We start from the raw sequence: 27,680 nt of genomic DNA, 5'->3' as shown, positions 1-27,680 counted from the left end.
CCTACAGCGCCCGCAAGGTCCACTCCCTTTAAGAGTGTGGTCCTAATCTCAGCTCGTTACCTGTATAAGACACCTGGGATCCAGAAATCTTTCTGATTGAGAAGGGGTCAAATACTTATTTTCCTCATTAAAATGCTAATACATTTATAACATTTTTGACATACGTTTTTCTGGATTTTTATTGTTGTTATTCCATCTCTCACTGTTAAAAAAACATACCATTAAAATTATAGACTGATAATTTCTTTGTCAGTGGGCAAACGTGGAAAATCAGCAGGGGATCAAATACTTTTTTCCTCACTGTACTGTTGCAAAGTCGGTAGATATGACTATAGAGTCAGCAGATACTGCTATAGTCAGCAGATACTGCTATAGAGTCTGCAGATACTGCTATAGCGTCTGCAGATACTACTGTTGCGCCATAACAAGGCGCTGTAAGCCGCTTTATCTGCCACCACGGTCACGGAGTAAAACCCCCTCGGGTGGCCCGTGACCGGAGGTTGACACCCCAGACCCCCATGGGCTGCGGGCTGGGGGGGATAGAGACTGCCCACCTATTTTAAGACCCGTTAGGATGTAAGGCCCTTTAAGACCTTCCAGAAGGTTCTGGAGGGGGGTCAATAGGGGAGGGGTAAGCCCTGACCTGGGGATAAAAAGCCGGCCCTCTGAACGGGTCAGGCAGTGTTTACCAACTCAAGCCTGAAGACATCCAAGACCTGAAGACTGGACCAGCACCCAGAAACCCTCAACCGAGGCTCTGGTCAGAGCCGGGTTGTCGCGGACCAGTGGTGGGACCCGTATCCTGGCAGGGTCGGGTTGGTCTAGCCTCCCTTAGCGGCCGTGGCAAGGGACCTGGGTGTAGAGTAGCCCGGGGTGTGTAGGACACACGAGAAGGGAGGCTGTACCTCCCTTAGGCTATCCGGTTGAAGGGGCCGCAGCCCTTCGTGTTACAGTCGCTGTTCGTAGAGTTGTTGAAATATACGCGTTGCCTCCAGAAGTCGTCTCCGTCTAGTTAGTTAGACACACAACACTACTATAGAGTCAGCAGATACTACTATAGAGTCAGTAAATACTGCTATAGAGTTAGTAGTTACGACTATAGTCAGTACTTGCTACTATAGTCAGCAGATACTACTATAGAGTTAGTAGTTGCTACTATAGAGTCAGTAGATACTTCTGTAGGGTCAGTAGTTACTACTACAATCAGTAGATACTACTAAACATTAAGTAGCTACTACTGAGCTCAGTAGATACTACCGTACAGTCAGTTGATATAACTATAGAGTCTGCAGATACTAGTAAAGAGTCAGTAGATACTACTATAGAGTCAATAGATACTAATGTAGAGCCAGATACTACTGTAGAGTCAGATACTACTATAGAGTCACTAGATACTACTCACTCTATTGTATGTAGGCTGTTTAGGTATATTTGACTAGGAGGATGTAAATACATTTTTTGAGAGGGATGTCAACAATTTTCAGAAACCTTTTCGATCAACTATTTACCCGCACTTTCTATTATTTTTTGGACTTCTGCAAGCCTATTATAATTTTGTTGATGGACAAATGGACAAAAGGCACGCCGGGCTTTCACAATAGCTTAGTATTGTATATGTATTTGTTATGTTTTTAAGAGAAGTTTTGAAATATATTTTTACCCCGGGCAATGCCGGGTACTTCCTGCTAGTATACTCTTAAAAAGAAGAATGAATGAAAAATATATTTAACTTAAAATCTCATTAATGATTCTCAAACTATCCGGGACACTGCTCCAGTGCCCAACCAGGCTGCTATTATTATTTAATTAAAAACACCGCAAGCGCGAATGAATGCCGTGAGGAAAAAATTAATTCAATTTAAAAGCAGTCACTTGAACACCATCGATCTGGGCGAGTATGGAAGGTACATTTCCCTTAAGATGATTAAAAGATTTCGATTAAATAAAATATCGCGTATAAACAGGAGGATAGAGTTCCTCTTCCTCCGATCTGCTAAGGAGATTTCATTTGGTGAGTTCATTACGGTGCTTCGTGGAGTGAGGTACCTGGTGGTACCTGAGATAAAACAGAGGTAAGAACGCGTATTAAAAGGACAAAATCCATCACATCTCTGGCAATATATTCAGATGTTAAAACGTCCTAATTCATTTACTTTCGATGCAAGTAAAAAATCGCCACACTCGTGCTGCAGATTAACATTTCCATAAAGGATTACTGGCCCAACAATGTGTTTATATTTCTCCTCTCGCATTTTTTTATTGTAAACTCATAAACATGGGCATTTTACGCTAATTCCACGCAAGTACAGAAGGGCAGATTACGAACGCACAGCAGCATATGTGTCCACATACAGACGGCACTGTGTAAAGGCCCCCCCCCCCCATTTCTCTCCTGACTTCCAACAATGTCTCATGGTCTATGTATGTACGTTGAACTTCTTTCACACCGTACGTAGCCAACAGAGCCAATCGGAGGTGTGGAGGAAGGACAACAAACTAAACACAAAAATCAGTTCTAAAGAAATTAGTTTTCAATCAAAATTTTTTCAATTAGTGTCCCTCTTTCTCACTGTGTGTCTTTGTCATCAGTCTATCTGTATTTTTTATCGCTATCTTTCTCCCTTTGTCCGTCTGTCTCACTCTTGTTCTGTCTCTTTTTATATGTCTCTCATCTCTCTTTATATATCTCTCTCTTGTCTTTTTGTCTCTCCCCCCCCCCCCCATTTCTCTCTCTTTGTCTCTCTAACTCATTCTCTGTATCCTTTTCTCTGTCTCTCTGTGTATCTCTTGCTATGTCTCTCTCTCGTTCTCTGTCTCTTTATATCTCTCTCTGTCACTCTCTGTGTCGCCTTCTCTGCGTCCATGTGTCCCTCTGTCTCGCTCGCTCTCACTCTAAATTTCTCCGTGCTTGTCTCTGTGTTTTCGCGTCTGGTTGTCACGATAGCGAGAAGTTAGCTACCTCGCCTGGTATGCAGCAGGGTCGTGGGTTCAATTCCGACCATGACGCTTGTATATTTGAGGTGTGCATGTTCTCTCCCTGGTGTCGTGGATTTGCTCTGGGTCTTCTTGTTTTTCCCTCCACATTTAGAATCAACACCACGCATTTAGAGTATGTGGCTGCTATAAATATACATACGATAAGCCACTTCATTGAGCTATCATTTGTGGCCAGGTCGCTTCTGAAAAAGAGCAATATAGCTCAGTGGGGCCTTACCTGGTAACATTTAAAAATATTATAGATAGAAATAGATTAGTCTGTCTCATCTCATCCCTGTACAAGTGCAGGGCTGCACTTTATGATCACACAGCAGCATTTACAGCCCCGTGCAAGCAGAGGGCAAACCTTCTTCATGTGGAATTCTATGTTTAAAAATACAACTCGCAATAAGCAGCAGATGTCAATGGGCTAACATCAGCGAATAATTTGTCTGGATAGAAGTGGCAGTAACTGAAGGACAATGTAAACAATGATGATGCTAAGTGCATTATCCTGTACATCATGAGAGAACAATATATTATTCATGCCAAGCATTCTAGCTTCAGGACAGTACTGAAAACTATACTCTTAGGTTTTTTCGGTAAAGTCACGTAGGTAAAAATAAAAAATAAAATAATATTAATAATAATAAAAATAAAATAATAAATCACGACGTTTCGGAGGCAACACAAGTCTCCGTCATCAGGTGGGACCGTCACAGCTAAATTTATTGTATCAATTATTCATATTTGTATTATTTTATTATTTATTTTTACGTCCGTGACTTTACCAAAAAAACCTAAGAGTATGAATCCTTGCAGTCACGAAAGCTTCAAATCTAGAAGTACTGAAAACTATTGTTGTGCTCTGTTATTAATTGCTTGGTTATATACAAATGACAGTACATATTGTACCATATATTCTGCATAAATGAAACCTCATGGATCCCTTTGACAATGTAGAATGCACACCGTAAGAACCTTAAACTCTGTTGTTGTTGTTCCGATTGCCTTAACTCTTCTTGTACCGAGTGTTTGTCCCACAAACTGGAGTACGCTCCCTGACTCCTGTTGCTCCAAAGTCTCCGATCCATCGCCATCGCCATGGTAATGCTGCCGCAGCTCTCATGTCGTCCTTGACAAATCGCAGAATGTACGTACGTATGTCGTACTTCTTTCACATCATACGTAGCCAACCGTACTAATCGGAGGTTTGGGGGAAGGACAACAAACAATCGGTCTCTGTGTGAGTCTATGTATGTGTAGTGACATAGCGCTAACTTTTGTACAGACCCTGCCACTGCAGGTGGGCACTTAGCACACACGCTGTCATGGGGAAGCCCCTGGAACACTCTGTTGGGTTCTAGAAGAGAGGCGCAGCTTGGGCGGAGCCGGCCGGACACCAGTTGGCTGTCCCGGTCGACGCCTTTGGTGAAACACAGACGGGGTCGTCTCTGGGACGGGTCGTGCGGCAGCGTGGTCGTGAGAGAGCGAGGGGGCCCGAGTGGTAGCGTAAAGTCAACAACCATAAAAAGGGAGGACAGTGCCTCCTGCAACTACCTTGTCTCCGACTGAGTGTGTGTGCGACACACGCCACCCGCACGCGCACACATACAAGCCTTGAGCAAGAAGGAAGAAGAGACCTACAACACTACATTTGGTATCAGAAGTGGGGTATTAAAAAAAAAACATGTAGTATCATCAGGACAGGGATGGCGAGACGGTCATCCCTCCAACAGCCCCGTGACCCGAGATCCGTGTTACGAAGCCCGTGGATTGCTGGACAGCGGAGGAGCTGCCACGGATTGGCATGACAGCTGCTACGCAAAATATTCTGGGTGAGCGGCTACGCATCTGCGAGGGGAGAGCGGCTGGGCAGGGGCGCAGGCTGGTATGAGGCGCATACCCAGGGGACAGGAGAGTGGGAAAAACCAAACGGAAGCTCCATCAGAGCAGGAGCAAGGGGCTCCGGACGGGGGATCGTGCACATGGTGGGCACCATTTTGTCACCGGAGGATCTCCCATGGCCGGCGGGCACCATTTTGAGGTGAACGCGGAAGCACGCAGAGGAGGTGCGAAGAGTGACGGAGCTGCAGGAGGCCGCTCCTGATCTGGCATGGGAGACTCGCACAATATTCCTCCAGAGGGAGCGGATGGAGGATGAGACGCCCTATGCCTTCCGGGCAGCGCTGCTAGCGCTGGGACGTGAGGCATACTCGCTTTTGGGTGAGGGGGCACTCGCCCTTGGAGTGGCGGAGAGGCTGTGAGAGCTGGCAAGAAAATTTAGGGTTGCCCTGCCCTCTGCCGTTGGCACAGAAATTCCATCCTCAACGGTGGCCAGGAAGATACAGGTCTTTGAGGAGAAACAGCAGTGGGGAAGGTGGGAGGCCGCAACATGGAGCCTGCAAGATATGGTGGCGGCGGTGGGGTACTGGGGGGCTCAAGCATCAACACCCCCGCGGAAGGACCTGCGGCAAGGACAGCTCCCTCTGCCTTGGGGGCCCATGCCCAAGTGCTCCATGTGTGGTCGGTCGGTCCACACTGCTGTGGAGTGTCGGGGTGATAAATAAACAACTGCTAAGTCACCCGTGCTCGCTGGGCCACAGGCATAGTCAACTCAAGCCCTGTCGGACCGGGTCTCTGAGGCCTACCAAGACTGCCAAGTGCGTGGTCTTGGAGACTGGACCCGAGCGGGTGCTGATTGCGGGGACGCCGCGGTTGTAACGGGATTGTGGGAACTTTTTATCGTTGGTGTTCGAGTTGGAGGAGTTGCCCTGCCTGCCTATGAGTTGCTGCTGCTGTATTAACAGCCGGCACGGCTGTTTTTTTAATGGAGGGTGGGGTGATGTAGTCACATAGCGCTGACTGTTGTAAAGCAGCTGCAACTGCAGGTAGGCACTTAGCGCACACACCGTTGAGCATATATACGGGGGTACTGGCAGGGCGGAGGAACTGGTGCAAGGGTCACGGTACCCTCTGGTGGGTTCGAGAAGGGAGGCGTGGCTAGGGTGGAGCCAAGCCGCACCGAGGGGAATATAAGCAGTGGAGAGCTAGAGCTCCAAGCTGCCGGTTCTGGAATTGAACTCGTCTCATCGTCGCTGTCGTCGTCGCTGTCGTCGTCGCCTTCGTTGCTACCGCCTTCGCCCGGATAGTAATTGACTGTCCCGATCGAGGCCGTCGGTGCAATGCGGACATGGTCGTGTCTGGGATGGGTCGTGCCACAGCGTGGTCGTGAAAGAAAAAGGGGGCCCAAGTGGTGGTGTGAACTCAAGAACAATAAAAGGGGAGGACGGTGCCTCCTGTGACTACCTCGTCTCCGACTGAATGTGTGTGCGATGCACGCCACCCGCCCGCACGCACAAGCCTCGAGCAAGAATGAAGAAGAGACCTACGACACTACATTGTATGTAGAACTTCTTTCGTACTGGACATCGCTTTTGGAGGTGCGGGGGAAAGACAACAAACTATGCATCCCTGCGTGAGTCTCTGTCCCTGTGTGAGTCTGTGGGTCTCTGTGTGAGTCTATATGTTGAACTTCTTTCGCACCATACGTAGCCAACTGCACTAATCGGACAGACAACAAACTAAACACAAAAATCAGTTAGATATAAATTCGTTTTCAATCAAGATGATTTAAAAGTGCACAGCTCCAGTGGCTTCTTAATGTCAGAAGGAAGCGCGTTCCAGATGGTCGCAAGAGCGCATCTGAAAGTACGCGATGCAGTGACCATTTCTGTTCGATGGATAGCCAAGAGCCCCTGGGAGCATGACCGGAGTTTGCGTGATGATGGTTTATGGTCCTTGAGTATAAACCATACTGAATATCTGTGAAAAAGAGCTTCACAGCTCATAGGATTCCTCCAGTAGAAATACATATTCTGATTCTGGTTCTGATGATGCTACATTCACTCGTCATGTCACTCCTTTGTCAGTTTAACACGTAGGCTTTCGTGACCAATATTATCAAATTAAAACGTCATGCACTTGAATTGTAAATGTTGTGGGTTTACTATGCAACACACCGGGTGTGCTGAGCTAGTAACGAATTGGCACGTTTTGGTGAACGACACATTTATATTCACGTGATATAACCCAAAAAAAACCTTATGGATCACTCCTTTGCATCTCTCGCACTTATTTTGTACTTGCTCAAACAAATCCTTCTCAGTGTTCTCAACTGTTATCGTCCTGATGGTGTGCGCCGGCCAATTCTCGAGCGCCCAATGCTCCGAGCCCAACACAAACTCCAGCGTGATCACCGCCCCATTCACGATTCCGTTCAGGCTGAATTGTAATTTTCTCATCACACTCCACTCCACTCACTTCCCTCCACTTCATCCGCGCTTTGTTTAGTCTGCTCCCGATCTCCTCGTCAAATCTCCTCCCCCATTATCTCACATGATGGATACAAAAAAATGCTTTAAATTCCGTGCTGTGGGTATATGCATTGGCCGGACAGTTTCACTTGTCGGTTTATGCTTACAATAAAAAAACATATATATGTATAACAGGATAATGATTTTCATAATTAGCCCTTCTTTAAAGCAGAAAGACTAGGTAATTAATCAACAGCAGTGTTTCCAACTTACTACTGAATAGGTTCTCCTTGCTTGTGGCATTACCCCATAGTGCTATCATCACAGCTGTAATGCAGCAATGCATTTCACTCCCACGTGAGCTAAGATTTATAAAATTACACTATTTTACGAAGTTTAGACTTGGATTTGGAAAGGCGGAGAGACAGTCTCGGAATAGATCTATGGGTTCCGTTTGCTTTAATAGTTGTCCACTCCACTAGATGTCCCTTCTGTGTATCTTTTCTGGATTGTCATTCATCATGAAGGTTTTTTTGGGTAAGATCACGTAAATATGAATGTGTCGTTAAACCCACGACCACCCGACACAGCCAAATAGTAATGTTTGTTATGTCAACAAAACATGCTAATTTATTAGTAGTTCAGCACACTGGTATATAGGAGAGTAAACCCACAACATTTACAATTTGAGTACGACATTTCGCCGGTAATTACAATCAGCTTCATCAGGCTATAACCAAAATGTACTCTTCAACAAACCAGTGTGCTAAACTAGTCACTAATTGGCACGTTTTATTTACGTGACACACCTTACTAATTGGCTGTATCAGGTGGTGGCGGGTTTAATGACATTTATATACGCGATCAACCCAAAAACATCTATTATAGTATCGATAATATTGGTCGCGAAGACCTACTACGATGTGTTAAACCGGACTGTCTTTGCATTCCAAGTTCCAGTGCACCTCCTTCTTTTGCACGGCTGACGCAGATGCAGAGCAACGACTACAATTTCACATTCAGGTGGTCAAGCCAGATAACCACGTCAGTAGCAGCAGAGTATCGCTGCAATTTTGCCTTCGTATTTGGGGATCGGGGCATTGCGTCGTTACATGTTGTACAGTCTGTTCTTGATGACTACAGTCATACACTGGAAAGTTTTTAATTTTTCATTTGTGCATCAGGTATCCTCATCTCCCATGGTTTGTGCACAAGTTGTGCTCACACAGTGACATGCACGACGCAAGACTAATTGTGTTTCCAATAATGAACGTGACTTCTCGTATTACCATTTAGTCTCTAATACACATCTCTCTATCGTTGATTTCAGTTATTTCCAAGCACATAGCTTTCCTTGCCAACATACGTGGCTTTTTTAAAGCTTTTTTAAAGCATTTTTTTTATTCCCACCGTTTCTGATCAATATGGCTTCTTGCCGCCAGCGCGCACATTGACCAAAGGTGTTCCCACTTGATAATGCAATGGCGTTGGGCACTCGGTGACAATTCAAAATCGTCTCCGTCACCATAGATCGTAAACCATCTCAAGCAGTCGCCCAAGACAAAACGCGGTTCTCTCGCTCTCTCCAGCGGATTGTTGTCGACAGCGTAAACGGCAATCGTCGTCAGCGACTCGAACGTGACTTGAATTACGAGCGCTTCTATTCCGAGGCCCAACTTCAAACCGCTTCGCTCGCTCTCGTCGGTCGGTCGCTAATTACTCAGTGGGATATTAATGGTGCTCTTATAACGTCATCTCCAATCGGCGCCACCCACCGTCAAGCAGCCTACGGCAAAGTTTGTATTTTAATTCCATGGCACGGTTTTTAACGGCAGGTATTTCTAGACATTGAACAGCTGTCACCATTATGAAGTCTCGTCTCACTTTTTTTTTCCCGCTCAACCTGCGTGTTTGAGCTCAGGGCCTCTCATTATTATTATTATAATCATCTACCTATTTTTATTACTGTGAAATAATGTAGTGACCCGCTGATTTTGCCCATCGTTCGGTATAATTCAAGCATCTCCAAATAATATCAAGTCGCCACAAGGGAACATTCAGTGCTTAGTCAAACCTATCACACCTTTAAGTGATCATAAAATGCCACTACAGTCAATTAATGTCTCTTCTCACAATTACACTGCTTATGGAAATCCATTAGTTACTCCGCGCTATACTGCATATACATCCCTGATGCAGTTTCTACATTCGTTGAACTTGACACTCATAAAATAATTAAGATGCATTCATTAGCGATGACAAAATAAAATGCTGAAATGTCAACATTTCGCTAAGATGTCACTGTAACAGGCAAATGCTTCCTGAAATCAATCAATGCATGGTTTTGTGAAACAAGTGAACCTAAGACAAATAAACATTGAGAAATGAACGAAGCTCACTATTAATTAGCGGTTTTAATTACTGCCCCAACTGCGAGTTTCATGATCCACCCTCCCCCGCCCTACCCCCTCACACTCTCCCACCCAACCCCACCATGCTTCCTTCAATGTCTTCTTCCCCCTTTCATGGAATGAAAGAAACCATAATTAGCCGCGATCACTGGGAAGGTCAAGGCCAAAGTGGGAAAGCTACGCCTCAAGAATGGAAACGACTTCGGCGAGCTTCAATCCGTACACGAGCACAGTGAGCTTCCGTTAATGCTGCTGCTGCTACCGCCGCTGCCGCCACTGCCACTGCAGCAAGATTCACAATGCAAGATGCAAAACAAAATGCTCGAAGCATCGTAGTTCAAAAGCGTGACATTATCCAATGAGCGGGGCTGCTGTGAATGCCACCTGTCACGGGGCTAAGATGCCCGGTTGAGCCACGTAGACCTTCAACGAGGCAGCAACGGATTGGGACAAATTTGTGAATTCTGCTTGAGTGAGAATTCGATTTTCATATGAACAATACGAGGGAGACATTACTAATTGGACAATTATGTGCTTTGAGAAGAGTGAGCAATGATACGGTTAACTCGAAGCTAGCAGTGTCACCCACTCTCGTTTGAATGTTTAACCAAGGGAGGTGGCGAGCATTTAAAACCTTGGGTTTGAGTTACCACCCATGAATAAACACAGGTATCTAATGCCAGTGAGTCACCAGTAACTGCACGGTGACTAAAGAGTACACAATAAAACCGATCTAATTAAAACAAATTTCGGACTTATTTCTATATATTTGACCTCTTAGCAATAAAAAAACCCTCCTAAAGTGTAATGCCGCCGCAGCTGTCATTGCTCCTTGACAACTTACTGCATGTACGTGTGTATGTTGAACTTCTTTTGCACAATACGTTCACCAATCTATGGATCACTGTTTGAGTCTACGAGTCTCTGTGTGAGTCTATGGGTCTATATGTGAGTCTATGAGTGTCTTCTGTGTAAGTCTATGGGTCTCTGTATGAGTCTATGGGTCTCTGTGTGAGTATGTATGTAGGTATGTTGAACTTCTTTCGCACCGTACGTAACCAACCGTGCTAATGGGAGGAGCGGGGGAAGGACAACGAACTGGGCGCCCTTCCTGTGGCTCTGCCTCTTTGACCTCTCTGTGTGCTCACTGATAAATGACATTGAATTAACCCTCTCACTCATTTACATTTTGGAGAGAGAAAAAAATGTCAATTAAAATGTTCAATCAATATTAAGAATATGTACGAAGGTTATATTATTTGGGTCTTTCGGTAAAGTCACGTAGATAGGCTCAAAAAAATTACAAAAAACTACGACGTTTCTTTGAACCTATCTACGTGACTTTACCGAAAGACCCAAAGAATATGAATTCCTGCAGTCACGAAAGCTTTAAGTTACGAAGGTTATCACATGAATGTCCACATGTTGTCCATTTCCCCCATGTCCGACTCATAACCTGTTGCTTGCCGTCTCAACAAGTACCTCAAATGAATTCCAGTACCTTAAAAAAAATCTATCTATTCGATTCTTGATTTACAGTAGCTCCCAATCCAACCGCACCGAGAGAAAATGTTTCAATTGTGCAAGCTAGGATTTTTTTTCATTTCTAATTCTCAATAAGTTGCATTATTGAGCTTGCAAGGCACACTCCCAAATTGTCGAGGTTTACCGTGCACATCGTTCGACACTCACCTTCTGCCAGAGCCTCCTCTTGTTCACCACTTTCACCACCATGGTCGGCCTCGCCAGGTACCCATTGTTTTTGAAGGAGAAATCTTGTCCATTCCAATGCACGTTTTTCAGAAACCTAAAATAAAATATAACAGGCCATTTTTTTTTTATGAAAGTACTTTTACATTCAACCATATTAAGTAGTGCAAGAATCACTAATCACCCCTCCCATACTCAATGGATGAATGGATTCTGCCCAATCTCAGCACTGGAGCATGAGCTACAAGCTCAGAGGCAGGGAAGAAGAATACAACCAGTTTTAAATACCTGCGCCCAGAATGGCAATGATCTGGCCAACCCAACCCCACCCTCCCCTCAAAGAAAATCCCTTCCCCTCCCCCCCACCTGCTCTGATGAGTCCGGTGTGCCTGCTGATACCGTCGATGGCCCTGGTAATACCGTCCAGAACGTCAAGATGTTACAATGTATGATACGAGGGAGGATGTGGCATAAAACATTTGTATAGGTTTTAAAAAAAGTACATTTACACTCAGAGCCCGTTCCCTAAGGGTGTACACGTAGAATCGGAGGTGGGGGGGATCGGCGGGGGGCACTGCCCCGGGCCCTGCGTTTTGGGGGTGCCCCCCATACTTTGACGTGACGGTGTCAGATGTAACACTTCGGATTTAGCTTGAAGGCGTTGGGGGGAGGGGACCACATGGTGGAATTTTAAAAACTATAAAAACTATTCTTTATTTTACCAGGTAAGGCCCACTGAGCTATATAGCGCTTTTTCAGAAGCGACCTGGCGATTAAAAATAATAGTCCAACGAAATAGCTGATCATGAGGAAATTTCCAGCAGCTAAATGCTCTAAACGCGTAATATTGATTCTCAATGTGGAGAGAAAAACCGGAAGACCCAGAGAGATCCATGCGGCCACGGAGAAAACATGCACACTCCAAATATACAGCAGGCGTCAGGGTCGAATCGAACCCACGACCTCCTGTATACCAGGCGAGGGAGATAACATCTCCTAGCCAACGCGGTACCCTTGGCCCTGCTTGTGCTGCTATGGATGGCCCTGCATACACTATGAAACATATCTAACTTTTTTTTTACCTCACCGGCTATTAATATAATAATTCCGATCCTTATATTCCACAGTGAACATTTAAGGATTAATAAGATTGGATTTGGGTTTTGAGAAACTCCTCAAGTCAAAGAGCACGGAAAGGTGCACGCTTGGAATTGCACTGAGAGATATGAAGAGGAGAACACGTGGATTTGAGCCAAAATTGTATACAGGCAGTATATTGACTGTTTAAAGAAGTGGGCTCGGGAAGATGTCTGTATGCAGGTGAATGCACGAACCCATTCATGTGAACTCTTGAGTATTATCTCCTTGCGTGCCTGAGTTTTCTCTGGGTACTGATTTTCTCTAAAATATAAAACACTCACAAATAGAATCGCCCAAACATCCCCACTGACCAAAGCATCCCAAAAGCAAGACGCCCTTGAGTCTCCTGTGGGCAAATGTGTTTAAAATATTGATATATGGGCATACGTATCGCTTTAATGAATCAAGAACCAGTTCGACTTCGTATTCTTCTGAGCTGTGAGCATACGTGTAGCAAAGCACAATATGCTCATGCGGTACTAAAGCTCTACTGGTGATGCATAATTATTGTTGGCATATTCATCATTCTTATTGCTATTGTTCATATTATTTAGTGCTGTTAACAGTATGTACTCGCTATTAATGCTGCTATTATCATTACAGTTGTGATGATAATATTAATAGAAAATTATGGTGAATGCATTAATTAAATTAAATCATGAAAACGAACCATAAATCACACAGGTTAATGAGACTGATTAGACGTGGTGGGTGCTGCCAGCAATAATCCCGCATCTATGCAGTGCTCTCTTCTGTGCGTGTGCCTGTATACATGAGCATGCACGATGGTACCTAGTGCAGTGTATAAAACATCACAAGTGGGGAGACAAAGGCGGCCGAGAGTGGCGTTGGCCACCCACCCACCCCCTCGTGTGCCATAGTTCCGGCCTTCTGCAGGTGCTCACTGACAGAATTTTGCCCCAACAGTCTGTTCAGGCTATAAGGGTTGTTTTTTAATGTTTGTTGTTTGTGTGAGCAGCTAAAATGAGTCATATATATCGAAGGCTATTCGATCGGACAATGGGGGGCTCTGAGACCTGCAATTTAGTATTTCACATGTAATCGGTTCCCTAGGCGAGATGTGCCCCCGAGACGCTGCCACACGGAGCACGCTTCAAAGCAACAAAAGCCCGCGTGTACGAACGCCGGGTCCCTGCAGACCCCCTCCCCCCTCTGCCTCCCTCTATCCAACACAATATGCCGCCCGCGTGCCGACTACGCGCTCACACAGCCAACGTGGGGGGAACGGGGGAATTTTCTCCGTGCTAAAAACGTCCGATTTGTGTAACAAGAACAACAAAAAGGCGCAGTTGTGGACGTTTGTATACGCGTTGCCACGGTGTGGGCACACTAGAGGCAGATCAAGAAATGTGCCAATCTTTTAAATAAGGCCCCACATCATTAATATACTGTACTGTACGGTGTACTGTGTTAGGTAAAAAAGAACTTTTGCTGGCTGACTCGCTGGAGCACGGGCGGGCAAGTCACACTGTGAAGACGATCGTCACCCACGTCCCACAGCGTTGAGCCAGATGCGGACGTCGCGCTGACATTCGCACTGGCATCACCCAACCCCCCGCACCAACCCTCCCCCCATTCGCCGTGTATCCCGCGCAATTACGGGGGCAGTGTGAGCGATTTAAAAAAAATACATGTTTTTCTCTCTCAATTGTCAATAAAACAAACTTTCAGGGCCTCAAGGGGAGGGGAAGGGCAGGGAGGAACTACCGCTCCCACCCACCCCCCACGCCACCCTACCCCTTGGAACCACCAAGTTCTCAAAGGTTGAGTTTCCACACCTTAAAGTAAATCACTACCCAAAGAATGAGCACCTCTAAACTTGTCGATATGTACAGAGAGGGTGATTCCCAGGGTGTCCAAAAAGAGTTTGCAGCGTTTATCATAAAGAAAGAATACTTTAAAGTCACAGTCAAGCATGCCCAAGTGAAGATACTGCATCGGCATTGTGCTGAAATGTACGAGTGATGTCGCAGCGATGTCACTGGGATGCTATCACGATGCACCAGAATTGCAACGGATGTTTTTCCTATTAATAAAGCTTCAAGTTACGTTGGACCGACCAGGACAAACAACCCAGGTCTGTGTATCAAGTTTGAACATCCAAGTTACGTTCTGAGCATGTTGTGTTACAGAAGAGGATGTGCCCGGCATGTGTACATTGTTTTCCACCTCTTCAGCGTATAAATATTTGAAGTGACCACTTTGTTGCTTTTAGTTAAAACACTTTCAACAAGAACGGTGCTACCAACATGCACATCCCTACCAGTAGCGCGAATGGTTATTTGATCTTTTAGCAGGCGAAATGTATAGTGTCAGCGTTAGTGTCGCTGCACCACTCACAGCCTGGCCAAGACAGCGATGAACAACAACGTTACGCATTTTACAACGAACGTCTTCTTATTTCAAACTAACAAACATTTTTTATTTCACCAGGTAAGGCCCACTACTGAGGTATATAGCTATTTTTCAGAAACGAGCTGGCTTTCACAAATGAGAGCTCAACGGAGTGGCTTATCACGTGGACATTTATAGCAACCAAATACTATAAACGTATGATTTTGATTCTAAATGTGGAGGGAAAACCCGGAGAACAATCCACATGACAACTGTGAGAGAGACACACAAGCTCTAAATATACAACAGGCATCAGGGTCCGAATCGAACCCATAACCTCTTGTATACCAGGCGAGGGAGTTAACATCTAGTCACCGGTGGCGCCCGAGATAAGCAGGAAAGATGAGGCAAACAACCACCCCCATTTTTCCTCATTCACATTTCCAAAACATATGTTGAGTCATCCCCTTTCTTTGTTAATTTAATGCCATTTGACTTTGTGCTCAATGTGATATGACATCATTCTTGAAATCACAGCACTACGCACAGTACCACAGAAAATTGTGATGCATTGGTTACTGTGTAATAGTAATGCATGGAGTAGTGGTGCAGAGGTTAGCCCATAACGATGAACGCGTCGCCTGAGTTCGGTTCCTGGCCATGGTAAACATCAGTGGTGAGTGATATTTGAATCAGTCTTTAGGTTCACCAACACGCATGAACCAAAACAAAAAAAAAACCCATGGAGATATCTACATCTAGGAATGGAATGCTGAAGGACTGTAATTTATTATTGATATATTTAAAATTATATAACCAGGAAAGCCTTGTTCTTAATAACATTCAGGAGCGTCTTACATTGGGATGTTTCGTCAAATCCATTAGTGAATGTTTGGCATTATTTTGGAGAAAAATAGAAAACCCAGAGAAAACCCAACATCATCATCTCCTGGCCACACCTCATGCCTACAACACCTGGCAAGCCCCGGTGGTCGCCCATACAAGGACTAGCCAGGCTCAAACCTGCTTAGTGTTCAATATCTGATGAGATCTGGCGCATTTACTGGAGATCTCTGGAAAAAATGTTTACAGCTCATCGGATTCCTCCAGTATAAATAAAGATTCTGATTCTGATTTGAAGTCATTCAGTTGTGGGTCGTTGTTTTCATAGCTGAGTACTCTTATCTACACGCAGATAATAACAAAAACATATTTTATTTTGTATTAAACGTCATATATGCAAATTGCACCTAAAATGTGGCAGTAGAATTCGTAGCGTGGCCGGAAAGCCACAGACAAGTGGGAAGGCAGCCAGATACAGTGCCTATATTGGGATGTTTGGCCAACTCCATTCACGAGTGTTTAGAAATAACAGCGGAAGACCGTGGATCCACGAATCCCGATCCGCTCAGCCGTCGTGGATAAATGCATCGGAAGATAAGAGGGGCACAGGAGAAGTTACCACGCAATCCCTTTAACCGCACCTGTGCTCAATATAACCGATCGCGTACAATGTGTCCGCGTGGAGGCAGCGCGATTGCAAATGTTGTGTAATTTCAAAAAACAGGGCAATATCCGCGCAGCCCGGCGCGAGTTGAGCTCCCCGCGCGGACGTCTGAATCGATGTGCATCCCATTGGCGCCCGTGGGGAGAGCAGCAACGGAATTGCCTTGATTGTTTTCTCCCTCTTTACAAATTCCGTTATCGTCCTGACACAGCATGAACTGCGGCACTCTTTTATCTTACGATGCAAAATAAATTTTTTTTACTGCATAATGAACTGTATTGTGTTTTTGTAATGCCACCGTGGCTGCTTTGGCGAAGCCACAGCGACGATGCTTAGCGTGCACCTGACCCGACCGTGGCCACTGTGGAAAAAACTCGTCGCCTTCGTGTAGGTGCACTCCACATTGCGCCGTTCACTCAGCGTCTCACTGTGGAAAATACCGCAGGAAAAATCCCGTTTGGACAAATCCTGTTAGCGAGTGCCCATGAAGGCCGGCACGGCACACAAGGGGGTGGATGGTCAACACTACGCCCGGCCGCCTTTCTCTCCCTCGTGGTAATATTTAGACACCAGGTACTCATTTGTATGTATGTTGAACTTCTTTCGCACTGTACTTTGTCAACCGTGCTAATAAAAAGTGTAGGGGAAGGACAACAAACTAAACACAAAAGTACTTCTCAAGAAATGAGTTTTTCAATCTAGATTTAAAAGTACATAGCTCCAGGGACTTCATAATATCGGAAGGAAGAGCGTTCCAGACGGCCGCATAAGCACATCTGAATGCGCGCAATACAGCAAATGTCATTGTTCGTTGGCTAGCCATAAGCTGCTGCGAGAATTACTGGAGTTCGCGTGATGGTTTATGCTCCTTGACAAGATCAGCAAGGTATTGTGGTTCATATTCTTAGGTTTTTCGGTTAAGTCACGTAAGTGAAACATCAAAATAAAAATAAAATAAAAATAAAAATCACGACGTTTCGGAGGCAACGTCGTGATTTTTATTTTTATTTTATTTTTATTTTGATGTTTTACTTACGTGACTTAACCGAAAAACCTAAGAATATGAATCTTTGCAGTCACGAAAGCTTCAAATCTAGAAGTATTGTGGTTCATTAATGGCAAGCACTTTGTGTGTAATGAGTGCACCCTTATGTTTTCGTTAGGTAACCGGAAGCCAATGCAGCTCAGCGAGCACTAGACGGAAATGGTGGGAAGGCTGAGTCGACCTAGGGGAGGCCCAGGACTGGTTCAGATAATCGTCACCGGTAATGGTGGCCGTGAGTGGGAATCGAACTCGGCTCGCCGGGTTTGTAGCGCAACGATAACCGCCACGCCGCCGCTCCCCCGAGCCCTCTATCACAGGTCTAGTCACAGACAGCTAAACGCAGGACGGGGAGAGAAAGTGTTCGCAAGGGTGAACATGTGTACTAAAGATTTGCCCAGCGTCGTTGAGTCCTGCCTATTGACATATTGGCAGGATAATCACGGAGTGATGGTTGGCTGCCTTCTTAAGTCCTGATTTCAGCCGGCAGAGGAGCCGAGAAATGGGGGTGGGGGGGGGCAATGCTAAGTTTGAAAGGGAACCTGGCTACTATAGCAGCGATAGCGGATATTGGTGCAACGGAACGGTTTTGACATTCAGCGTCTCAGGCTCTCTCAATCTTATGATGGTCAACTGCCAGACGTTTATTGGCAGGGACCCGCTCTGCTATATATGCATCCTGGTTCTACGCAACGCTATGTAATGCATAACACAACATAATCATGAGTAGAGTAACAATATAAAACATGTAATTATACTTTTCGATTTAAAGCGTTCGTGACTGCAGGGATTCATCTTTTTGGTTATTTCGGTAAAGTCACGTAGAAGGGAAATAATAAAATAATACAAATAAAACATAATTAAATAATTCTCATGATGTCGTGAGAATGATTTTATTATGTTTTATTTTTATTATTTTATTATTTCCTTTCTACGTGACTTTACCGAAAGAACCAAGATGTAATTATACGTTTTATAAAACAAGATATGTTTAGATTTTTTACGATCAAACCACAACGATATCACGATGTCGTGAGAATTATTTTATTATGTTTTATTTTTATTATTTTATTATTTCCCTTCTACGTGACTTTACCGAAAGAACCAAGAAGATGTAATTATACGTTTTATAAAACAAGATATGTTTTGATTTTTTACGATCAAACCACAACGATATCGCGATACCAAAAATAGGAAAAGGCAAGTACTAGACATGGGTTAAATTCTGCAGCGCGGACACCCCAATGAGTGATGTTGCCCCCTTAAGTCACATTTGTAACTTTGATCCCTACCTGTGTATCGATAGTTCAATGTAAATGTGCCACGTTATTGAGGGACTACTACTGTAGGGTGTTGTCTTGGTGTGGTCTGGAACTGCTTTGTTGATGTTTTTGCTGGCTTGCCCAGTCTTGATAAATCGTACTTATATAATTAATGTATTATGTATTCATATTTCGTCACTTGCTTACGATTTTCTCTATTTTGCACTTCTATCGTTTTTTTGTATTGTTCGCTGTTGTAACTTGCTGACCTACCCATACTGGACACCTGTCAAAATATCTTCACAGATCATCGGATTCCTCCTACAATCTAAATAAAGATTCTGATTGATTTCTGAAGTTGTCAGAAGTTTGTCTTATTAGACAGGAAGTATTCATTCACAATTCTCACAGATAGCAGTTCAAACCATGAGAGAGCAGCACACAGTGGGAGGGAGATACTCTACAGAGCAGTGGTTCTCAGAGTCTGGTCCCTGCGGTCCGCGACGGTCCTCCAAATGATCTGTGGTGGCTGTGATGCAAGGTGCAGGTTGATCCAGACAATAATGACGTTTATTATACATTTTGTTTCAGACATTAATAATATTTTACTTGTGATATTTCATAGAAACAAAATTAAGTTCAGTAAACTACCCTGATTAAACTACCCTCACCCGAAGATCTAAGTGCCCCCCACCCCCCTCTAAAAAAAACTTATAGTTGTGTAAAAAAAAATTGTTCCGGTAAATATTAATTATATTCTATTACTGGCATTCATAGAGATGGGTGAATGTATTTTGTCACTAGGGGTGGGGTGGCTGGATGGTCCACGTAAATGCTTGCATCGGCTGAGCGGTCCATAGTACCCCAAAAGGTTTGAGAACCACTGGGTTAGGGAGATCCCTTCAAGTGCCCTTATCTACACACTGGGGGGGGGGGGGGTTTGGGGGGCTCGCTTTCCAACATGCCAGGCTACACAGAAATGTCTGTTAATAAGTCAAAAGTCAAACGTAATCAGACTTTTGGTCATTGACGACCAAGCTGAGACCATCCCCATCATTCAAGTGGATAACCCAGCGGCCACCTCCAACTCAAAGGTGAGAGGTTGGTCTTCCTTAACACATGAACTCAATCGTCACAAACACAATGAGAAAAGAGGTAACAGCACACAACACTCCATCTGTCAGGGAGTATTTAAAGCTGTTGCTTGCATTAAAAGTTTTCCTCGCTCACGTATATTCAGCATTTATAGCCTGTCCTCGGCAACTGTGCCCTAAACGATTGTGCTGGAATAGAAATTGTTATTGTGCTGTTACTGTCAGGAAAAAGTGGCATACATTCTTAAAATAGTTAAACCTCGTACAATACCGTTGTCGACAGCGAGCCTCTAGCTTTCCCCTTTTAAAGGAGTGGAGTGAAATCATTACACGCAAGAGACATCCCTCAAAATAACACACTGCCGACTTTGCCTGCGCTCATTAAACGGCCAATACCCTCCACCCGTGTTCTCTATATACCTATAGGCTGCGGTTATTTATATTTATACAGATTAAGGTGTAAATGATGCCTGTAATGAGCACTCGAGCATTTGTTTCGTCTGCAATGCTAATCAAGAGCCATAATACATTCGTTGAGCGCATTTGCTCACGTTACAAAAGTGCAGGTTGGAGACCCAGTCAGCGTGCCCACATCTAGTTAAATTCAAGTAATTGTTTTCTTTATCGAGATTCACACTGGACCGCTTGCCCACGGATCTTTGACGTTCGCAAGTTATGGGTTTGTGTTTTTTAGCCGCAGCAGGACCACCTGGGAAGGGGCGTGCATGCGGGCGCCATCTGTAGCATGGGGCGAGGGGTGGGGGGGGTAAAGAAAGCGGGAAGCCTGCAGGCAGATTGCTCGGATGAACCTGAGCCAGCGTAGAGCGTCTTATTTAAAAATTAACAATCGCACAACTAATGTGCAGGCCCTGTCCTGTCTCATTTCACGCGAATTGAAGTTACGCACACAACTTGGCACTTGCATCTTGAGGAGAGTAGGGGGGAGGGGTCAGGAGGCCAGAGTGGACGAGGCAGGTCGGGCTGCGGGATTGTGGGGGACGGAATGAGGGTAGCTTCACTCAAATATGAATATGCCGCGCGCCCAGAAAATATAAAAACACGCGAATCTGATTGTGTACCCTACACCCTACTCATATCCATCCGGGAAAAGAGTGGATCTCAACCGACTCCATCTCGGTACCGACGGTCGGCCACCCAAGCAACGTGTGTGGGTTCCATCAAGCCCGTCACAACGCCGGCATAATCGTAACCGGAGGCCCTTCAGCAACGTGGTGGAAAGTGGACACTGGATCGCCTACGTCATTTTGACGATGAAGATAACGACGATGATTGTGTGTCCAGTTAACTGAAACACTATTAACAGAGAGGTCACTGTATGTGCGTGCGTGTACATTTTACACATCTAGGACTTTGTAAGCAACTTAAAGTAATTAATTAAAAAAGTGCATTCCGAATTGGGCAGTGATTAAAAAATTGCGACAGAATAGTTTATGGATAATGAATGAGCGTGCTGATTAAAAACGAACACGTAGGTGCAAAGGGCAGAGAGTGCTGAAAATGGGATGCTGAAGAACATACGTTCTCTTTTATTTCAATCTCGTAATGAATAAACAAATTTATTCAAATCCAGAGGATGCCCGCAGCAGCAGCAGCCAGCCAGAAAGCAGCTGGCCAAAGCTCAAGAGAGAAAAAAAATGCAGCGCAATCCGGAACACCGCATTGGGTCTATAATAATTGCATTGTTCAGAGCCCCACAAGTCATGCTGTATTAAAACACAAATACAATATTGTTGTAATTGGAACACATACAATAACTGAAAATGTTTTAAACACCGTACAACGGACTTTGCCTGGTGGTGTGGTGAAGGTGAGGTAGAGCAGCAGTGAAGTGGGAGACTTGGTTACTGTACAGTAGAGGAAGGAATGTTGGGAAAAACGGGATACTTAAGGTTTTGACAATTCTGCAGGTCAGCCTAGAATATTAATTGCTTTTGAAAAGTGATGGACGACCAACAATGAAATGATAGAAGTGGGAATGTACCGGCTGGGCAAGGTTTATTGGAAAAATGATAGCAGCGGAGAGAGAAGGGTATTGTAACTGTGAGAAAATAACAAAATTATTGAATTAAGTGGGCAGAAAATATGCAATTCCACGCAATTTCCTATTTCACCCACATTGACAGCGTTAAAATAGGATACTCCACTGAGATTAAATGTTTTCCGATTATGAACAACACCGCAACAATCTTTATTCATAGGGTTAAAACTACAGGAATTTTTTTACAATAAATTAAAACCAAAGTATACCGAAGGTTTAACACATTTCTAGGCATAAGACGACTCCAAGCCCATTTGACAAGTGGATTGGTCGTCGCCACAGTGGCGAGATGTTAACTACCTCGCCTGGTATACAGGAGGAAGTGGGTTTGATCCCAACCCTGACGCCTGTTGTATATTTGGACTTTGCATGTCTCTCTCTCCCCGTGGTCGCATGGATTTTTCTCCGGTTCCTCTGGTTTTCCCTCCACATTTTGACGCAACATGAGTTTAGTGTTTTTGGCTGCCATACATGTTCACGCGATAAGTCACTTGGTTAAGCTTTCATTTGTGATAGCCAGGTCGCTTCTGAAAAAGAGCTACAATCGCTCAGTGGGCCTTACCTGGTAAATAAAAACAATCGTTTAATTTCAGCGGGACCGCTACGCCCCCCGCACCTCCCAGACCTGGGCCCAAAAGCCACCCTAGCACCATTCAGTTCACTTGTTTGTAAATCTCTAAGAAAAGTCTTATCATATTTTCTCGCTATTTAAAGACAAAGATACCCCGTATAGCCTGTAACAGAGCGTTGGGGCAAGTCCTGTTCGCGAGCACCTATGAAGGCCGGTACGGCACACGAGGGGTGGGTGGCCAGCACCACGCCCGACCGCCTTTGTCTCTCCAGTTTCTCATTTGAGGCTGAGTCAGATAATCGCCACCGATGTTGGCCACGAGCGGGAATCGAACTCGGCTCGCCGGGTTCGTAGCATACACGTACACACGCACTGCATTTCCAGAGCCCGCAAAAAAACCTCAATGGAACTCGCCTCACTAGCACTTTCAACGCGTTGCACAAACAACATAGCAGCAGGATGCCACCATGAGGTAAGGTGGCTGCAGTTCGCAGGGAAGGAGACAGTGGGGTGTACCCAGTTTTTTCCCGGGTAATCCAAATGTAGGCGACCTTCCCCTACTAAACTGGGACTGCAGGCCCAAAACCTCGAGAGGCCAGCAAACAAATGGCACTCGTAGAGTTGTAAATACAAATAAGGGTGTAACGCGCTCCTTGAATGGAGCAACATTATTATAGGAACTTGGAGTAAAGAGATACTGGGAGGGGTTTCCAATGTGAGAGCGGTGTGAGGGAAGAAGCAGAAATAGAAGTGTGGAAAGTGGGTGTGTATGAGAGAGTGAGTAGGTGAGTGTGTTTTTGTGGCTTGCAATTTGGTGGATGAACACAGTGTGGTGAGTGAACAGTGTGGATGAGATGAAACAGTGTGGCAGACCTGAGCACCTCAACATGGGTGAAGCAATCAATGAAGCAAAGTTCACAGGAGCAGTGGCCGTGGAAGAAGCGACACAAGACTGATGAGGAGATGACTGATCGCCGTTGAACCAATGACTGCAGTGAATCAGCGAGTGCTGGTTCCATCAATCACCCCGACTACTTTACGTTGAATTCTATTGAGTAAAGTAAAGTAGGAACTGGCTGCTCCCAGAGGCATATGGCAACGGCGAACATTTATGACCGTACTGTCTGACAGGTTCTGAGGGGATAAAAAAACGATCTACAGTTGTGTCTGTTTCACTGCTGCCTGTTGGGACGGCCACATTATCACAATTCGTAAGTTGGTCGTCTAAATTACAAAGTGGCCACACATTCAGTTATTTTGCACTGGTGATCTCGGTAAGGCTCAGAGCTTTTGAAAGCACATCTTATGTGGGTTCAATGTACTTCCTTTACACCACCCGCTTATATCGGCCATGCCACAAGCCAGTGTGATGGACGACTAAAATGAAATGATAGAAGTGGGAATGTACCGACTGAGCAAGGCTTATTTGAAAAATGATAGCAGCGGAGAGAGAAGACACGCATCACGATAGAGAACACAGAGATACAACTATTCATTGTTTGGAATGTGATGGCAGTGGCTTAATTGAATGAGCATCTTCTACCACGGAGCTGAATCTAAATCTACACAGCTGCCCAAGTCGAATGAATGTCTAGCACCTCCGATTAGCACGGTTGGCTACATATGGTGCGAAAGAAGTTCAACATCCATAGAACTGGTGCATCCTAAATACGTAATCTGAGAAGCCAATGTGGTGTTGGCCTCCTCCTAAAAAATAGATCTTCAAGTCACCACTGTTGACTGTTGCAGCATCATCAACCACTGAAGAGCGGAGTATTTGACACCCTGTAATTAAATAACACAACATTCACAAATGCAGTTCCTCCATAGACTCAATCCGGGCAAGCATATCTTACAAAACACAGGCGGCACAATCATTATAACTTTGATCTTTGATATGTGCCCTACACTGTGACGAGTTGTTTTGCATTTGTTAACGTACATTGCGTTTCAACACTGTACCATCTTACCTATATCATTAATTTTTTTGTCTGTGTGTTTGTCTGCCTGTCTGAGTGTCTGTCTGACGTGGGCGTTACGTATCAAAAAAAGTACACAGATACCACGCCATATGCCCCAGGACGAATAAGCACTACTGTATTTGTATTTCACCTTAAATTAAATTAAAAATATATTCCTTTTTTAAGCACAGGGTGGAGCCAGATCACGCATCTGCGCATGCGCGAGAACGCTGACCCGTGGTTCCAAAGCAACATACATACGCAATCGGTGTGGGGAGGGGGGTAATTCTCATTCGCGTTAAAAATGCAAAAAAAAATACACACAATGCTGAGGTACATTTTTCAAAGTGGGATGTCCTCTTCTCTCCCCCCACCCCAATGTGTGCACTTACTACTATAGGGTCGGTAGATACTACTACAATCCGTAGATACTATTACTATTTATACTATTACTACGTGACTTTACTGAAAGAGCCATAGAATATGAATTCCTGCAGTCACGAATTTTTTAAGTCAAAATAGATACTACTAGCCTTACTACCCGGCTTCGCCCGAGAATTGGATTCTTGTCTTGGATTAATACACGGCCTACGCGGAGAGTTGGGGGGGGGTAACGTCAGCAGGCACACTGCGTAACGCTGCCGCATGCGGGTGACATCACAGATGTGACGTCACCACCCACTTGCCGTGCAAAATATATCCATTATTGTGCCTCCCCCCCAAAATACAAAAGTCTTTTTTAATAATTTTTGCATGGTGTACATTCTGGAAAGTACCCACATGGAAAATTTCAAGTTTGTTGCATGTCGGGAAGTATGCTAAACATTTTGAACAGACACACAAAATCACAAATTTCCCTTTTATATATAGATTACTTTAAAGTGGGTGGGGGGATGGTTGGGGGGGGGGATAGCCCAGCCCCAGCCTGCAAAGGTGCCGCCTCGGCCGGCTGGGCAATCTAGGCGAGACTGGAGGCTCTGCACGGGACTAGGCCTCACCACTACACTCTGTAAAGTTAGTACTATTGAAGTGACATCGGGGATGTCACTGTATAGGTGCCGGCCTAGAAGGGTCATGCCGTTCGATGTTGCTAAATCGTGGACAGCACAGTGTAGGTGGCTGTGTGTAATACCAGCCCTAGCTGGGCTTGGCGAGTACTGGGATAGTGTGGGCACCACGCACAGGATATAGTGGGGGCTCCCCCGAGGGGGAAAGGGTGAGTGTCACCCCAGGTGCAGGGTTGCCCCGGGCCATGGTACTCTGATTGACCCCATAGACACGTGATCCAGAATGTCCACACAGGGGGCCCCAGGTGGGGGGACTAGTGGGTGATCACGTGTCCAGAGAGAGCTCTTGAGAAGGATCGAGAGGGAACGAGAATGCTTGAGAAGGCGGGCGGGGCGGGGGGCGGAGGGCGGAGCGGCCTCGACCGTAGGGGGATATAAGACGGGTCCCTGAGAGGGACCAGGGTCGCTGCATTCTACAAGCTGGAAGCTCAACATCTACAAGCGGGAAGCTCTACGTCTTAAGCTGAAGCTCTCTGTCCTATGAGGCAACCACGTGGTCAGAGACCCGAGTGAGGGATCGACCCTTCATAGCAGTAACTCGGTGTAGTCTGATAAAAGGGCAGTTACCCCTTTGTGTTATGGTGTTACGGTGTTACAAATAAAAGTGTTGCCTCTAAAAGTAACAATGTCTGCAACTCAGTTGGACTCACTACACTATTTTAGTGACATCGCAGATGTCACTATGTGGTGCCGGCCCTAGAGAGGCACGGCGTGCGATGTACTCACATCGCGGACATCACGTATGTAGCAACATCGTGAATGTCACTGAGTAATGCCGGCTCTAGCGAGGCACGGCATGCGATGCATTGTCATTGCGGACACCCCTTAGGTGGGTGTAGTACCAGCCCTAGAGGGGGCTAGGTGAGCTGGGATAGCACAGTGGCAGCACACGTGGCGTGCAGTGCTGGCTCCTACAGCCATGGGATGAGGTTACCCTAGGCCATGGCACTCTGGTTGACCCTGGAAGGCACATGCCAAGTAAGATCTACACAGGGGCCCCAGGTGGGGGCTAGGGGGTGGTCACGTGTCAGGGTGAGATCCTAGGGGAAGGGTCGAGAAACGACAAGAGGTTTCTCGAAGGTGGTCGTGGCCAAGGGTGGGGCCACCCACGACCCAGGAGCATATAAACCAGGTCCTCACAGGCACCGGGGTGGAGCATTGCTGTTGTCATCTAAAGATCTATTCTGTCTCTCTGTCTCTCACTGTTCAAATAAACCTACCATTAAAATTATAGACTGATCATTTCTTTGTCAGTGGGCAAACGTACAAAATCAGCAGGAGATCAAATACTTTTTTCCCTATTCTTAGGGTTTTTCGGTAAAGTCACGTAGGTAAAAAATTAAAATTAATAAAAGTAAAATTAAAATAAAATAAAAAATCACGACGTTTCGGAAGCAACACAAGCCTCCGCCTTCAGGTGGAACAGTCACAGCACGATAGCTGTATCACTTGATACAGAGTCAGCAGATAGTACTATCGAGTCTGTAGATACTTCTTCTTGGTTCTTTCGGTAAAGTCACGTAGAAGGGAAGTAATAAAATAATAAAAATAAAACATAATAAAACAATTCTCACGACGTTTCGGCCACAACGCAAGCAGCCGTCCTCAGGTGAAAACCAGGTCCGTCGAGGCGACAGAGTCTGAATGAAACAGCACACGGGCTTAGAGCATATATATAAGCTGGGCGCATTGACAAAGGAATTTGCATATCAACAGGAATTTAGCATATTTATGGGAAATGCAGGAATGTAATTAGTACTGCATATGCATGTGCATTATGCAGGATTAACAGCATCAAAGGGAGCTGCAGTTACTGCTGCTGCAGCAGTTGCTGCTGCTGCTGCAGTTTCTGCTGCTGCTGCAGTTGCTGCTGCTGCTGCAGTTGCTGCTGCTGCTGCACTTGCTGCTGCTGCTGCACTTGCTGCTGCTGCTGCACTTGCTGCTGCTGCTGCACTTGCTGCTGCTGCTGCTGCAGTTGCTGCCTTATCCATTTTAATATAACACTATGTATTATTCTACCCACCCTAATGTGTATCATACTGCTATATGTTTACTGTACAATTACGACACCATACATTACTCTGCACACTGCACCATGCCAGTGAGTGGAACGCGGTCTGAAAGTCACCGTTAACGTGAACACAATCAGTTAAGATCCGAAATGGTTTATTACGTCCTTCCAATGATTGCTAAGCCAGAATCCATCTTC

The 27,680-nt window shown here is 45.3% G+C and overlaps 1 protein-coding gene across 1 annotated transcript in view; it reads right to left on the bottom strand.

Annotated features, from left to right (window-relative positions):
- LOC133353671 (glutamate receptor ionotropic, NMDA 2C-like) overlaps positions 1-27,680 on the bottom strand; it is a 280,052-nt gene that overhangs the window by 128,465 nt on the left and 123,907 nt on the right. Inside the window, exon 5 of the mRNA XM_061570100.1 lies at positions 11,396-11,510. Coding sequence (XP_061426084.1) covers positions 11,396-11,510 — 115 coding nt within the window. The remainder of the gene's footprint in view (positions 1-11,395; positions 11,511-27,680) is intronic.

The sequence above is a fragment of the Lethenteron reissneri genome, chromosome 44 (assembly GCF_015708825.2).
Source record: "Lethenteron reissneri isolate LAM-NWPU_2019-01 chromosome 44, ASM1570882v1, whole genome shotgun sequence".
NCBI classification, from domain to species: domain Eukaryota; kingdom Metazoa; phylum Chordata; class Hyperoartia; order Petromyzontiformes; family Petromyzontidae; genus Lethenteron; species Lethenteron reissneri.
The sequence above is the reverse complement of the archived record's forward strand: the minus strand, read 5'-3'. Positions and strand labels throughout refer to the sequence as shown.